General features: G+C 40.7%; 1 protein-coding gene across 1 annotated transcript in view; it reads right to left on the bottom strand.

Annotated features, from left to right (window-relative positions):
* adarb2 (adenosine deaminase RNA specific B2 (inactive)) overlaps nucleotides 1-15,466 on the bottom strand; it is a gene marked incomplete at both ends in the record, with an annotated part of 246,278 nt that overhangs the window by 25,617 nt on the left and 205,195 nt on the right. Inside the window, 2 exons of the mRNA XM_080417328.1 lie at nucleotides 5,145-5,296; nucleotides 8,307-8,475. Of these exons, the coding sequence (XP_080273454.1) occupies nucleotides 5,145-5,296; nucleotides 8,307-8,475 (321 nt within the window). The remainder of the gene's footprint in view (nucleotides 1-5,144; nucleotides 5,297-8,306; nucleotides 8,476-15,466) is intronic.

Genomic DNA, 15,466 nt, shown 5'->3' with positions numbered 1-15,466 from the left:
AGAGTGGCATTTGAGAAAGTATTTGTTACAGACATCTTACTTTTTTGAAGGGAGAAACCCCCAAATTGCCTTGTCACCTGCAGTGCATTGTGGGATAGGTGTAGCAGTACTCTCGGAGAACAAAAAACACCTTTTGGCACATTTCTCACATCTTTTGTTCTAAAAATAATTAGAGCAGCTGTGGACCTTTTAAAGTTTCACACTAATGAAGGAACATGCTAATTGGAGAATTGGGTTAATTTAGCCACAGAAAAGAAAATAATAGTGTTTCAAATAATGTTTTCATATTTTTGGGGATTCAATTTAATTCACAGTTATTCATTTGTTGTGCAAAGTACTTAAATAGATCAGTTCAAAGCGTATAATAATTGTAATGTTTTTTGAGTGGGAAAGTCTTTCGGAGAACTGTGAAGTGTGTCGCACAAAAGTAGTGAAAATTACAGATCTACAAGCTCACAACAATCACGATGCGTTGAGAGCTTGTGGATCGGCTATTTTCACTATTTGAAAGTGTACAAGGTTTCCACCAGCAACGACAAAGTAATCAAAGTAATGAAGCCTTAAAAACATTCGCCGACGCAGCTTTTGCTATAGTTATTATTAGACATTACCTCTACTCACAGCATGTAGATTGGTGCAACACCTGCCAATTATACACTGTACATGTCTGAGATTGCCTCTCTCTCTCTCTCTCTCTCTCTCTCTCTCTCTCTCTCTCTCTTATACACTAAACTTAAGTATGGGCTATGTGAACTGAAGAGCAGCAGACAGACTAAAGTACAGAGTAATGAGTCATTTTATAATCGGTACAAGAAGGCTAATGTACCTTTGAATAGGTTTAATGACCAAGAGAAGGCCAGTTCAAAGCTTTGCCAGAGGAAAAGCCTCTTCTATTCAAGTAAAGGGAATGATTAAACAGCTAAATGTTTTGTTTTCAAGTTGGTCTGTTCCTCTCATCTATTCCTGCAGTCTAGGACTAGATTTATTCTTTCGTTATGATTTTAGGTATTTTGACCCTTTAGCTGAGAGAGAAATGAAGTAGGGACCCCAATACAATAATGTATAAAATTGTGTCGCATATTCAACATTTTCATAGATAGCTTCATAGACTTGTTTGACAACACTATCATCAGTGTTTTGTAAATGTATGTATTTTGTTTGTTTGTTGGTTTCCACATTATCTTTTCTATTAATATGTTGGATTCATGTTCATGTGTATGTTCAGACATTAACCACTTCACACGTCACAATCATTTTAACCACTTTATCCATATTTTATACTTCTTTCCCTACTCAAAAATAGCAGATATACAAGCTCATAGTGTGCCCATGCTCTGGGCATGATAAAGATTTATTCTACTCTACTGGTATATAGTTATACACATTATTTTTCACTGCCAGGGAAGACAACATTTCTCAACTCCTAAGTCACCCAGAAAAATGCCAGGTGAGTGTCTAAATGAGTATACATTTTATTTCCATGGTAAGCAGTAAAATGTCATCTAGTCAGCAAAGTGCTGCTAAAACGGCTTGAGAAGTATGCCAGGCTCATCGAATGATGGGAAAAACACACGTCAGGGCAAGGCAATCATACTCGCTGTCGGGCAAAAACCTCATATCTCCGTATTTCAACTTTTTATGTTTCTCTTCGTAAATGAATGCCATACTTCAGTGGTTTTCAACCCTTTTCATATCAAGGTCCATTATTTGTTCGGCATTTGAGCTAAGGACCACCATTTGATGAGATTTAGACTCTCAGACCCAAAACGTAGAATATTTTGTATTCGTTGGATAAGAATTTGTCCACATGCTGTATTGATGTTGGTACTATAGGAGAGATAACAGGCAAACGTTGATCAAAATAACAATCCTTTGATTAAGTAATGCAGATGTTTAACAATAATTTAACTCTTGAGAGCGTAACATGAAACCAAATGGACCCGTAAGGGTCCATTTGGTTTCATGTTACGCTCTCAAGAGTTAAAGATATATAGGGGTCCATTTGGTTACCAACTCTCCATCATTTAGCTGGGGACCACCTAGAACCCCCTCAAGGACCACTTTGTGGTCCCCAAACCACTGGTTGAGAACCACTGCCCTACTTCATCATACTACATTGTCACAAAAAGTCAGTAAAAATAGCCGATCTACAGGCTTGGTAAAGTGTCACGATGCGATGTGTTGTAAGCTTGTGGATGAGCTTATTTTTTGCTGGAAGTGGAAGTGGTGCCTGTGAGTTTTATAAATATTGAACCAATGAAAAGTATTAACAAGAGTTTGTGACTAAAGAGCTCTCTATACTGCCCCCCCCCCCTGGTCAGCTGGTGCGCCTGATGGAGGGGAAAGGAACTGGTTGGAATAACGTGTTCCTTCCACGTTATCCATCGGAAAACAGGTGATTTTCCCCCCATTTTCTGAAAAGTAACAGTTTTGGAGATACAAGGTTTTCACCCGCTAGTGACGACATGCAGCACTGTTTACCGTGTGCCTTTCAAGCTAATTTCAACTGATAATCTGCATGAAATTAACCTGTGAATGACTTAGGCAGCAGCTAATAATATAATCAGGGGTAGGGGTAAGTATATCTTTTTCAAGTGTTAATAAGTGATATAAATTAATAAGTGATAAGTGCTCCTTTTGTAGCTGCTATTTTCTATGTTTTTCACCAATAATGACATACCCGAAATAGGGATGACAGGTTTGAAACTTGTTAAAGGAGCACTTTAACACTTTTTGAATGAACCGTCCTCCGCCCTCCTCTGAGACACAGACTGAGTAGACAGAAATAGTGCCATATTATAATGAGCATTAGTAAGGACCGAGTATGTGAAGATAAGGTTGGAAATGGGTGAAGTGCTCCTTTAAGTCTATGGGTTTTATACATATTTAACCAATGAAAAATACAAACTCAGGCTTGTACTCTCATTCAGTATATTGGATCCAGTGGAACACAAAGGTTCTTTTTTCCATTTCCTGAAAAGTAACAGTACAAGTTTTGGACATACAAGTAGAGCTTAAATGTTTTACTTAAGTCAATACCAGGCCCGGATTGGCCGTCGGGAGGACCGGGACTATTCCCGGTGAACTGCCTCCTTAGTGGCCTGCTTGTCTCTTTTTTTTGCATCAGGTCAGGCCAGCCAGCCACAGCCAGCGCAGCGCTTAAGTGCTGCAGCAAAAAAAAAAATCTCCTAAACTCAGGCCAGGCCAGCCACAGTCAATTTCAATTCAATTCAGTCAGTGTTGCTGCAGCAGTGAAAGCACTGCTGCAGCAACATTTTTCAAGTGAAATTGCTGTAACTTAACTGTAAAGGCCCCCCAAAGCCTTCCAAAGGCCCCCAAAAATGTTCGTGCCCGCGCGCTTTGCGCGCGGCCACAGAGTGGCCTGACTGGGCGTATAACTCCCGGTCACTTTTGGAGTCCCACTCCGGCCCTGGTCAATACCGTAATGTACTGTAGGAATACTCTGCTACAAGTAAAAGTCCGGTATTCAAAATGTACTTGAGTAAAAGTACAAAAGAAATGGCATAAAAATATACTTACAGTAACAAAAGTAAAAGTATAGCCTACTCATCAAGTTTTTTTCACGACATGTTGTAAGCTTGTAGATCTGCTATATTCAAATAGCTGAAGTATGCAGTATAAAGGGCTGACGTGGTTCATGTATGGTTTGTAACAATAATCTAAATCTACAAATCTACAAAGATACAAGTAGTTTTCAAATAATTTGCCCCTGAGATGTAGTGGAGTATCAGTAAATGTATTAAAAAAATGGAAATACTCCAGTAAAGTAACAATACCTAAAACTTGTACTTAAGTACAGTACTTGAGTAAATGTACTTTCCACCACTGACAATGTGTGTTTTCTTTTTCTGTATTTTTATGTTTTTATCATCAGAAAGGGAACAATCTGTAGAGTATGTGAGAGCAAATTGATGGCAAATTGAGTACTTTGTCCACCACTGCAAACAAACAAACAAAACCCCTTGGTTACTTAAGAGTGTCTCCTTGTTGCTGCTGTTGTGGTCAGGGTGACCAGAACCTTCCTTTAATAAGCCTTCCTTTATAGAGGCAGAGAATCTCCCACACAAAACCAACCCTCGCAGATTGTATGAGCCTAAAAAATGTCAAGTAAATGACTGCTTGGTAAATAACATAAATCGGGCTCTAGATGGAGGACGACACGACGACAGAAAGAGAAAGAGAGATAGAGAGAGGGAGAGAGAGAAAGAGAGAGCAGTGATGGGCAGAAAGTGGCAAAGCCAGAACAAATCGAGTGACATTACAAAACAACACGTTGCTGTCGGGCAGAAACCTTGAGAGTCGCACAAAAGTGGCTAAAATAGCCAATCTACAAGCTCACAACACGTCACGATGAGAATGCTTTGTGAGCTTGTAGATCTGATATTTTCACTATTTAAAAAATAAATTGAGGGTGAAAGCAAAAGTGGCTAAGTGTGTCTGTGGGTTTTATTATAAATGAACAGGATTAACAAGAGCTTGTGACTAAATAATGTAACTCCATTGGATCCATTGGAACGCAGGTCATTTTTTTGGTCCATTTATACACTTTTGGATCTACAAGGTTTCCTAACCCTAACCCACCCCACAGACAGTGGTGTAAAATAACTAAGTACATTTACTCAAGTACTGTACTTAAGTACAATTGTGAGGTATTTTTTATTTTACTGAAGTATTTCCAATTGTCTATACTTTTACTTCTACTCCACTACATCTCAGAGGCAAATATTGTACTTTTACTCCACTACAATTATTTGAAAACTTTAGTTACTAGTTTGCAGATATAAATTATTACATTATAAAACATACATTAACCATTTTAGCCTTATTTTATACCTAGGCTATTTGAAAATAGCAGATCTACAAGCTCACAACGCGTCACATCGCGACGAGTTGTGAGCTTGTAGATCTGCTATTTTCAAACAATTTAGTACTTTTACTTTTGGTACTTTAAGTACATTTGGATACCAATACTTTTGTACTTTTACTCAAGTACATTTTTTATTCCGGACTTTTACTTGTAACAGAGTGCAGTATTGATACTTTTACTTAAGTAAAACATTTGAGTACTTTTTCCACCACTGCCCACAGAGTAAACAAAACAGGCTTGGTTCATGGTGTCTTACGGTCGGTGGTGATTTCGTAGGGCGAGTTGAGCCTGCCGTCTCCGCAGGGCGAGGTGCTGATGTACATGTGGAAATGAACGTTGTCTCTCAACCTGTAGCCACACTCCTTGTGCCGCACGAATATCGACTCCTCACTGTCCCCGGGCCTTTTACTGTGGTGGGTGAAAGAGAGAGGCGAAGGGAGGGGAAGAAGGGAGGGAGAAAGGAAAGAAGTAAGAACGTGAGGAAGTAGGGATGCAAGAGTTAATTGAACACTTTTAAATATTGATAATCACTTTTTTTCCTAAATGCTTTAAAAAAAAATAGCTTGTAGATCGATAATGTTCGCACAGTACAAAAATGCATTGGAATTGCTCCATGTGGATTTGTTGATATATAGTAAATAAAACAGATGGTGAAAGAAAACTTTCTCCATCTCCATCTAATCGATAGAAAGAATCGCTAAGAAAATAATCAATATAGCTGCAGCCCTAGAAAAACCAACATGAAGTAAGTAGTAAGAGGGAGACTGATGAGAGAGAGAAGGAGAAAGAGAACAGCATTCATCACAGTGGAGGAGGAGGAGGGGGAGGAGGAGGGGGAGGAGGAGGAGGAGGGGGAGGAGGAGGAGGGGAATGGGAGCTGCGTTCTTTAGCCATGATGAAGTGAGGGATGGATGGAGGAGGAGATGAACACTGGCCTGCTCCCTGCCTCTCTGACTGAGCTCCATTCTCCTCCTGTCACAGAGCTGCTGGACATTACTCAGGCCTCTGCGTGTGCGTGTGTGTGTGTCTGTGTGTGTGTGTGTGTGTGTGTGTGTGTGTGTGTGTGTGTGTGTGTGTGTGTGTGTGTCAGTGGCGTTTCTGGCCATCCCAGCACCCTAAGTGAGATCGCAGATCTCGGAAGATCTACAAGCTCACAATGTGTCGCACTACGACGCTTGTAGATCTGCTTTTTTTCAGCTATTTACGGTTATTTTTGAGCTATTTCCAACGCTGTCCTAAAATGTTTAGTATAGTAGTATATAAAACAGTATAGTAAAACAAATCTGTGCGTGTGAGTGTGTGTGTGTGTATGTGCGTGTGCATGTGTGTGCGCTTGCATTACCACTGTATATTTGTGTCCAAATCTCCTAACAAGCATAGTAGAATCTGAGAAACAGACATTGTGAGGAATGGTTTATTTATGGGTTAAAACCAACCAAGAACAGAAAAATCGTGCTCGTTGGTACAATAGGCTAGCATGAGCTGAGCCATTAGAACTATCCATTGCACTATAGGGCTGATTCCCTCACTGATTTCATCTCTCCAGGAGGGAAGAGACTAAAACATGACAGACTGCACAGTAACATTTTTGTTAAAGGGCAAGAACACTTTGGTAGAGGTTTGGGTTGTGTAGTTACCTTGCAATGGTGTAACTAACTCCAAAGGTGGACAAAAAAATCAAAAATAATTGCTCCTTTGATTAGAAATTGATCATTCAAAATATGCTCCTCATTGACTTATATTGTATAGTAAAACAGATTTCAAAGTCACTCTTTTAGCACATAAACAAACACAAACAAAGATGATTCAGACAGTATAGAACATCACCAAACCCAGTACTGTTTATGTTTTTAATAAAAACGTCCAAAATGTCCAAAACTTTTCATTTTCAAGAAATGGAAATAAGAACCTGGGTTCCAATGTATCCAATGTAGTTATTATTATTATGTCATAAGCTTTTCACTGGTTCTATATTTATAAAACCCATAGACATACGTAACCACTTCCACGTTCACTTTCAAAATCAGTAAAAAATGCTGTTCTACAGCTCGCGACACGTTATGAGGCTTGTCTATTCTTGCTGCTTTTGTCTGTGACACTGTTGTACGAGGAAGTACGGCATTAATATACGAAAAAAAACCATAAAAAAAGACGAAGAAGTAGGCCATTAATTTACGGAAACAAAATGTGAAGAATGGAGATACAAGTTTAACCCTAAGCCGACAGCGACGATATGCACTATATTCACTCTCTGAGCTGCTTAATGAAAAACCCAGCATAGCTAGTACGTACATACTGTAGCCATGTGTAGGCTGTCAACACAGCTAAACATACAGTGTGTGTTTGTGTGTGTGTGTGTGTGCACGCGCGTACATGCGTGCGCGTGTGCATGAAATGAGTTCACTAATACCCATCTCCCAGTGTGCATTTTTCACCCATCTCCCAGTATGCATTTTTCACTGTACCTGCCTCCTAATCTGTGTGATGCAGTGGTCTCCTGTGCACACCAACTTTCACCAAGAACTCCACCGGTGTCTGGGGACAGCCTTGACTAATTCCTTGACTCCCGAATGCTGCCATTGCATAAGCATTAAGCATTTATTATGCCGCGGAGCCTCCCTGGGAAAACTCAACAGCAAGGCTGATTCATCAGATTAGCGGCTAGAAAGTGGAGCTCCTTGAATGTCATTATTTGCATACACAGCACTGACTTTTTGTCTTTGCACAATGCCTGGTGGCAGGTGGGGAGACTTTCGCGGCGGAGCAAAATGGCTAATGGCAGGGGAGATAAGTCTTAATGAAATGACCAAACAAAATGCCACAACTGCCATATCTGCACTCGGGGGAAAGGACATGGAAGACAGCGATGAGGTTGCAGTGCATGTGACATTAACGTCCTTCCCACCTGATTTCTCAGTAAGCTAAAGTAGCGTAGCCACCTCCACACATGCACACGCACGCACACACACACGTTTGTATTAATACTTTGAGGAAAACAACGTTTTAGGAAGGCATTAAAAATAGCAAAGAAAAGCAGATCTACAAGCTTGTAGGCCTGCTGTTGTTGGTGTGTGGAACCGGTGCAAGTACATAAATATAAAACAGGGCAATCAAATCTGCACCCCTTAAACCTAACCTCTAAATGTCTAATCTTAAGACGTACCCCAACCTGAGTCTTTTCTAATTGTAAACCTAACAGTAAAATAGTTTTAGAGTTAGGTTAGATAGTCAGATCTACAAGCTCTACAAGCTGTGAAGTTGTAGATATGCTATTTTCAAAGAAGAATCAGTACAAATGTGAAAATATTCAAATATTTCAACAACCCAAATCTTGTATGTGGGTCCTTACCCCCAACAATGATGGGGGTGCGTGGCCAAATGCAAAATAATAATGTGTGGGTCCCTGACAACCACTGACCTTAAGAAGAGCTCCAGTTGGGAGTAGATGAAGCGGAGCAGAGCTCTCCTGGCGGTGACCTCGGCGTGACAGTCGTTGACCACCTGGCCCTGGTCACTCAGGTACTCTCCGTTGATGCACTTAGTGCCCGTAGATAGAGCTACCACCTGGGCATGCCTCAGGTCCACACCTAGTGAACAACACACGCACGCATGCACAGTCGCACACACAGACACACACACACACGCAAACAGAAAGGAGAACATTTATGATAAAACCTGGATAAAGAGTCAATCTCACAGATATTACCAGATGCTAAAGTCAGGCAGACTCCGGATCAGGTCAGGTAATATCAACAAGCCATTTCATTCAGAGGTGACGTTTTCTCAGAGGAGGAGAGGAGAGGAGAGGAGAGGAGAGGAGAGGAGAGGAGAGGAGAGCTGGCTCGGCAGCTATAGGCTTTAGCCTCACGCCGTCTCTCCTCACTCCTCCAGCGCGCTCCGCTCGGCTCCCCACCGCCACAAATCTCTCCCATCGCCTCAGAAAAAGTCAGGCTTGACTGGCCGCTGGCAGACCTGCAGGCGACACGGGCTCAGCGCATGAGCTTTTATCAGCCTCTGCCCAGATGGCACAGCAGCCGCACAGCCCTGACACCTCCACTGATGAGGAGAGGAGACCAGCGGAGGGGAGGGGAGGGGAAAGTGCATGGGAGGGGAGGAGGAGGAGGAGGAGAAGGGAGGTGAGGTGACCAGGGTGTATAGGGCTGCATGCATGGGCTCAGGTGGAGAAAGGGAGGAACGGGGAAGAATGACAAAATGGAGGTCCGGTCTGGCCGCGGACCCCATCTCAAAATATGTTGTTCCAGGGGGTCCCAGAAGCAAAAAATTGAGTAAAAATGTTTGCTTTAAAAATATATATATTCAAAGATTTGAACACATTTTCACGATTTTTCAAAAATAGCATTTCTTAATAGCCAAAGTGTAAAATAATGCTTTTTAGCTCAAATCAAAAAATTACAAAGATGCGTTCCAGGTCTTAATGGATTAAAGGGGATATAATAGTTCACCCAAAATTCTGATCCAATATTTCAATATCTAATTAACGTTAGTAAATAGGAGGCCAAGGCTAAACTATATTCAAAAAATGTTTTTTAATTTGTTATAGTTTTGCTCTTGTTAAGATTGGCCTCCTATTTAGTTCAATTAATTAAACATGGCCATTTTGGATCAGGAATGCGACAAAAGAAATCTCGTGGCTTCGTGGGCTGAGTAATTGATAGGAAGCCAGCAATTGGCGAGGTGGCTCTGGCGGAGCCAATGTCACAAGGATCGTCGGGGCTGTTTCTCTGCAGTGCTTCTGAAACAATACCAGTGACAACAGCAGTTTGCGACCGTGCTGCCATTGTTGGCGCGGGCTGGTTAAGAGCCCTAGTGCCCGCCGAACCGAACAAAACCCCACACGGCTAGCCCCGGGATGGAGTCCAGACGGTAGCTTCCTGCGTTGCGCTGTCCAAAGAGAAGAATGCACGAGGAAGTGTGCTTCCCCACTCTCTAAACCCATTCAAACCGGGGAATGCATCTGTGTCATTTTAGATGTCTTTGGCTATTCAAAAATAGCAGATATACAAGCTCATGAGCTTGTATGGAACTTGTAGGTCCCTGGAACAAAATATTTTGAGATGGGGGGGGGGGGGGGGGGGGGCGCGGACAAATGCATATCATTTTGGGGGTCCTTGACGTGAAAAAAGTTTGAGAACCACTGATATAGTGGTGGCTATGATTTTTTTTTTTTTTTACTGTTAGCGGATTTAGAAGACATTTTGTAGAATCCCCAGAAGCAATTAAAAAAAAAAATTGTTCATATATATTCAATGATTTGCACACATTTTCACGATTTAAAATAGATCTGCTATTTTTGAATAACCCAAAGGAATCTAAAAATGACAGATTGTTTCCCGGTCTAAATGGGTTAAAAGACAACAAGCGAAAGAAAAACACTGGCAACGCTCCGACAAAATCGCGAATCTCCGAGACGTTGCTGCTTGACATATCGCCTCTGTCAGGGGTAAAAACTTGTATGTCCAAAACTGTTACTTTTCAGGAAATGGGGGGGAAAAAAGAACCTGTGTTGGGTCCAATCGTAGTTGTTATTGAGTCACATGAAGCTCTTGTTAATGATTTTCATTGGTTATATACTAAACCCACACACACACACTTGACCACTTTCAAATAGCAGATCTACAAGCTCTGTGAGCTATTTTTGCTACTTCTGTGTGACACCGTAGTATCACGTTTTTTTGATTGATTGAATATTTTATTAGGCAAAACATGTAAAACAGCACAGTTACATTGAAAATACTTTGTCTAAAAAGGTCTGTTCAAAAAAGTCCTTGCGGTTTTGTTTCCATTGAGGTCCTTGGTATTCAATTCATAGTCATATATAGACTAAGAATTGAGGCACCATTTATGAAAAAAACATGAAAGGTTGAAATATGGAGATACAAGGTTTTTGCCCAGCAGAGACTATCATAGTTGTAAATCTCTATCTCTAAAGGGTCTATATGTGTGAACACTACAGTCAGTATAGTACAGAAACGTCACCCTAGCTGTCGGTGATGAGGCAAGTTCAAGAAAAGGCAAAATGTCCGCGCTGAATTTCTGCTGCTTGTTCCACTTTGCGATTGTTTAGATCAATTTTGCAGTGAATAATTTCTGCCGCTCTGCTCACTATCCTGCCATGAAATTGGCACCGAGGTTCCCTTCTTCAGTTAGCGAGAGAGGAGAGAGAGGGGAAGGCGAGGTGAATCAAAAAAGGAGAAAGACGGCGAGAGAAAATAACAGAGCAAGAGAGATGCATAAGGAAGGAGGGAAAGAGAGGGGGAGGAGGAGTAGAGCCATGAATAAAAAAGAGAAAGAGGTATAGAGAGAAAGAACATTAAAGAAAGAGAGCAGAGAGGTACTGAGAGAGAGAGAGAGAGAGAGAGAGAGAGAGAGAGAGAGAGAGAGAGAGAGAGAGAGAGAGACACACACACACACACACACACACACACACACACACAGAGACCCACAGGCAATGCTGTTTTTAAAGCAGGCATAATCAGCTGCATCACAGCAGTACATAAAGAGGGGGTCAGAGGGAACAAGGTGTCGTGCCGTCAGCGGCCCGGGGCTCTGTTCTGTTCTCACACAAGCACATCTGTTGATTACTGGTGATTCAACCGGGTCACACCCCAGGAAAGCAGCACTGTCACATAAAGGCTCTCACTCTCACCAGAGAAGAGGCTTCTGTAATGGAAAAGGAAACGGTTCGCCATTGTTACTTCTAGAAAGAACCAATTTTTTTGGGCTGGACCACAACAGCAGGGCAGCAGCTCTATTTAGCGTGTGTGATGAAACAGGTTTGTTCAGCCGGTTGGCCTGCACCAACGAACCAGGCAATCGCAGTCTCGCAGAGGAATCGTTCCTCTGACTATGGGATGTAGACTATCCTAATAGCCAACCTGCCTTGTTGGCCTAACTATAGATAGATGCTCATGTTGTACCCCTGCATAAAGAACACCATAAAAATGTCGCTAGGCTACCATGTCTCGCTAAAATGTTTAAATCCCTTAATTGTGAATAATCAACTCAAAGTGTTTTTAAATAGTTATTCTGTTTTGAGTTCTTATCAGTCTGGTTTCCGGGCCAAGCATACAGTAGTACAGTATCTGCTACCTTGTTGGTTTGAAATTATATTGTCTCAGCCTTGGATCACAAACAATATTGTGCTGCACTTGTTATCGATTTGTCTAAAGCTTTTGATGCGGTGGATCACACGTTGCTTTTACAAAGATTATGTGATATTGCTTTTGATTCTGTTGCCTGTACATGGCTTGAAAATCTTGAGACATCAATGTGTCAAGGTTGGAGCTGTAAAATCAGAGTTCCTTCATATCTCTAAAGGAGTTCCCCAAAGCTCTATTTTGGGTCCTATATTGTTTACTATATATATTAACAATGGTATAAACACACTACGGACCTGTAATATCCATTTATATGCAGATGACACAATCTTATATTGCTTTTCAGACTCTCTTCATATGTTACCACTGCCTTTGATATCTTCCGAAAATCGTTGTTGGATCTTAAATTGGTTTTAAATGCTGATAAGACCACATTTACGCGTTTTACTAAGGGAAGAGTTTTCACTGATAATGATCCTCAGTTATGCACCTCAAATGGTGCTTCCATTGAACAAATTCTTCATTATAAATACCTTGGGATTTGGTTGGATGAAAAACTATACTTTTAATACACATTGAGAATCAAATAAATTGCGAATGAAGCTTGCCTTTTTAAAATCTCCATAGATCCTGCTTTACATGGCCTACAAGAAAGTTCTCTCTGCTTTGGACAATGGAGACATTATATACAGAAAGGCATCAGCTACCACACTTAAAACTTTGGACTCAGTCAATCACTCTGCCTCTGATTTATAACAGGCGACAGCAATAACGCCCATCACTGCATACTGTATAATACTGGCATACTGGCTCTCCCTTGCGACTAGGAGAGATCAGCATTGGTTTTTATTTATTTATAAAGTTTTAATTGGGGGTTTACCCTCTTATTTAAATTATCTTTTGCAGTGGAAAACTAGTGCCTTTAATACGCGCTCTCAGGACTGTTTGATGCTTGAGATTCCGCATGTCTCCACTGAGTTTGGAAAGTCTGCTCTCTTGTTCCCCTATAGGTCACTTTCAGTCGGATATATCAACGTTGGCTAAACTACACCTGATTTATAGCCTAACTATGTACGTTTTTATTTATGAATGAAATGTAATTTTGTCCAATCTGTATGATAGAGTATGTTAATACAATATAACTTATACAATTGTTTGGGGTGGTTGTATTTTGTCTCCCTGCTCTTCTATTGAGACATTTATATCGTGTCAAAGGTCATGTCTCACCTATAGACACAATATTTGACACGGATTTTGACCTGATCGATGGTCAAAAAGAATCAATTTATCCCCGAACAAGCAGGCCGGCTCCATTTGCTCAATGGTAAAAATGTCAGCACTTGCACAGGAAACCGGGTTCAAATCCGGGGTAAAAGAGAAAAGTAACATACAGCATTGCTGCTTTAATTGATGTTGATAAATCATGTGATTTTATCTATTTTAAATTCATTTTCAAATTGTTTGTGCTTTTCTCAGACTCCACTGGAACAGAGGGTCTAAGTCCCTCAGTGTGTTTTCCGTGAATTAAATAAAGGTTGAAGAAGAAGAAGGAGATGAAGAACTTTTCCAGTGAAGAATTTTACTTGTAACAGAGTATTTCTCCATTGCAGTATTGATACTTTTACTTAAGTAAAAACATATATATTCCACCACTGCAGGTACTTCTATACAACTCAGGAATATTTCTGGCAGGCTGCCCTGCTTAATATTGGATCAGCGTTGCCGTGCGGCCCAGTGGTCAAGGACACGTCTACCTATTTATGTCTATGATCGCAGACTAATCGTCCCTCAGGCTATGGGATGTAGCCAATCCGAATAACCAACCTGCCTGGTTGGCCTAACAATGAACTAGCCAATCACGGAGCAATCGTCCCTCCGGGCTATAGGGGATTGTACCAGAGAGAGGGAGGAATATAGAGAGATAGCAGAGATTGAGTGTGTGTGTGTGTGTGTGTGTGTGTGTGTGTGTGTGTGTGTGTGTGTGTGTGTGTGTGTGTGTGTGTGTGTGTGTGTGTGTGTGTGTGTGTGTGTGTGTGTGTGTGTGTGTGTGTGTGTGAGAGAGAGAGAGAGAGAGAGAGAGAGAGAGAGAGAGAGAGATAGTCTGAGAGAGAGCAAACGATACTTGCAGCCTTCGCGAATGCAAAGGTCAAATTAAATAAGTATTGAGGGGTTAAGTGGTTAAATATTTGAAAATACACATTCACGTGAATGCAACATTATTAGACATTAATAGAAAGATAATGTGTAAAAACAAATGTATACAATAGTAGTATGCGTAGTGGGGGTCACTGCTTCATCTCTTTCTCAGCTAATGGGTCCTTGGCCTGAACATTTTTGAAGACCCCTGTTGTATAGTGAAGAGACCAATGTGGCTCTATATGTAACATTTTTTGTTCCAATCTTGACACAAGATTGCTCGCTATGGCAACCACACAATTCTTTGGTTCATAAATAACAAGAGGTCACAGCCTTGGTATCAGGTCAGGGACAGCATCCCCATCACCATGGCAACCCAGAGCACAACACTGTATCCTTGACAAAGCAGGGGTCATGAGGCTCAGAGGTGGAAAGTAACTAAGTACATTTACCCAAGTACTGTATTTACTGATTAGTACAATTTACTTGAGTATTTCCATTTCTTGATATTTTATACTTCTACACCATTACATCTCAGAGGCAAATGTTGTTCTTTTTACTCCACTACAAGTATGTGACAGCTTTAGTTACTTGTTACTTTGCACATTTAGATTATTAATAATAAATACATTAAAACATTTGAAGGGGAATCTCACAACGCGTTGCATCGTGGCGCGTTGTGAGCTTGTAGATCTGCTATTTTCGAAATGCTGAAAGTACAAAATAGGGCTCAAGTGGTACTTTTACTATTGCTATTATAAGTATTCTTTTCATGCTAATACTTTTGTACTTTGGCTTTAGTAGCATTTTGAATGTTGTTACTCTTTACACTGTGGTATTGTTACTTAATTCCAAAAGTCTGAGTACTTCCTTCCATACAGTAACTTGATGCGGCTACTCTCAGTTCCGTTATCAGCTACAGAAGATGGTGCCTGAGATAGACATCTTTATATATATATATATATATATATATACATATATATATATATATATATATATATATATATATATATACAGTATCTGCTGTCCAGCGCGAACCTGCTAACTCCAAAACGCTCATTGTTCAGGAAACGAAAAAAACATACGTTTTTCAGGAAATGAAGAAAACCTTATATTTTTAAAACAAAGCAATACTGCCTCATCAAAGTTGGTATAGTGACTTTATATATTGTCAGATACTTGCATGTGTCATTATATTATCAACACTTTACCAAAATCCAGCGCAAGTGGAGTTAGTATTTTCAAATCAAGCTGAAATGGAGTTAGGTGTCCGAACAACAATAGCTCCACTCGCTGCTGAGGGAGAGGTTTCAAAAGGGTACAC

The sequence above is a fragment of the Gymnoscopelus braueri genome, assembly GCF_963280865.1.
Source record: "Gymnoscopelus braueri genome assembly, chromosome: 21".
Taxonomy (NCBI): domain Eukaryota; kingdom Metazoa; phylum Chordata; class Actinopteri; order Myctophiformes; family Myctophidae; genus Gymnoscopelus; species Gymnoscopelus braueri.
The sequence above is the reverse complement of the archived record's forward strand: the minus strand, read 5'-3'. Positions and strand labels throughout refer to the sequence as shown.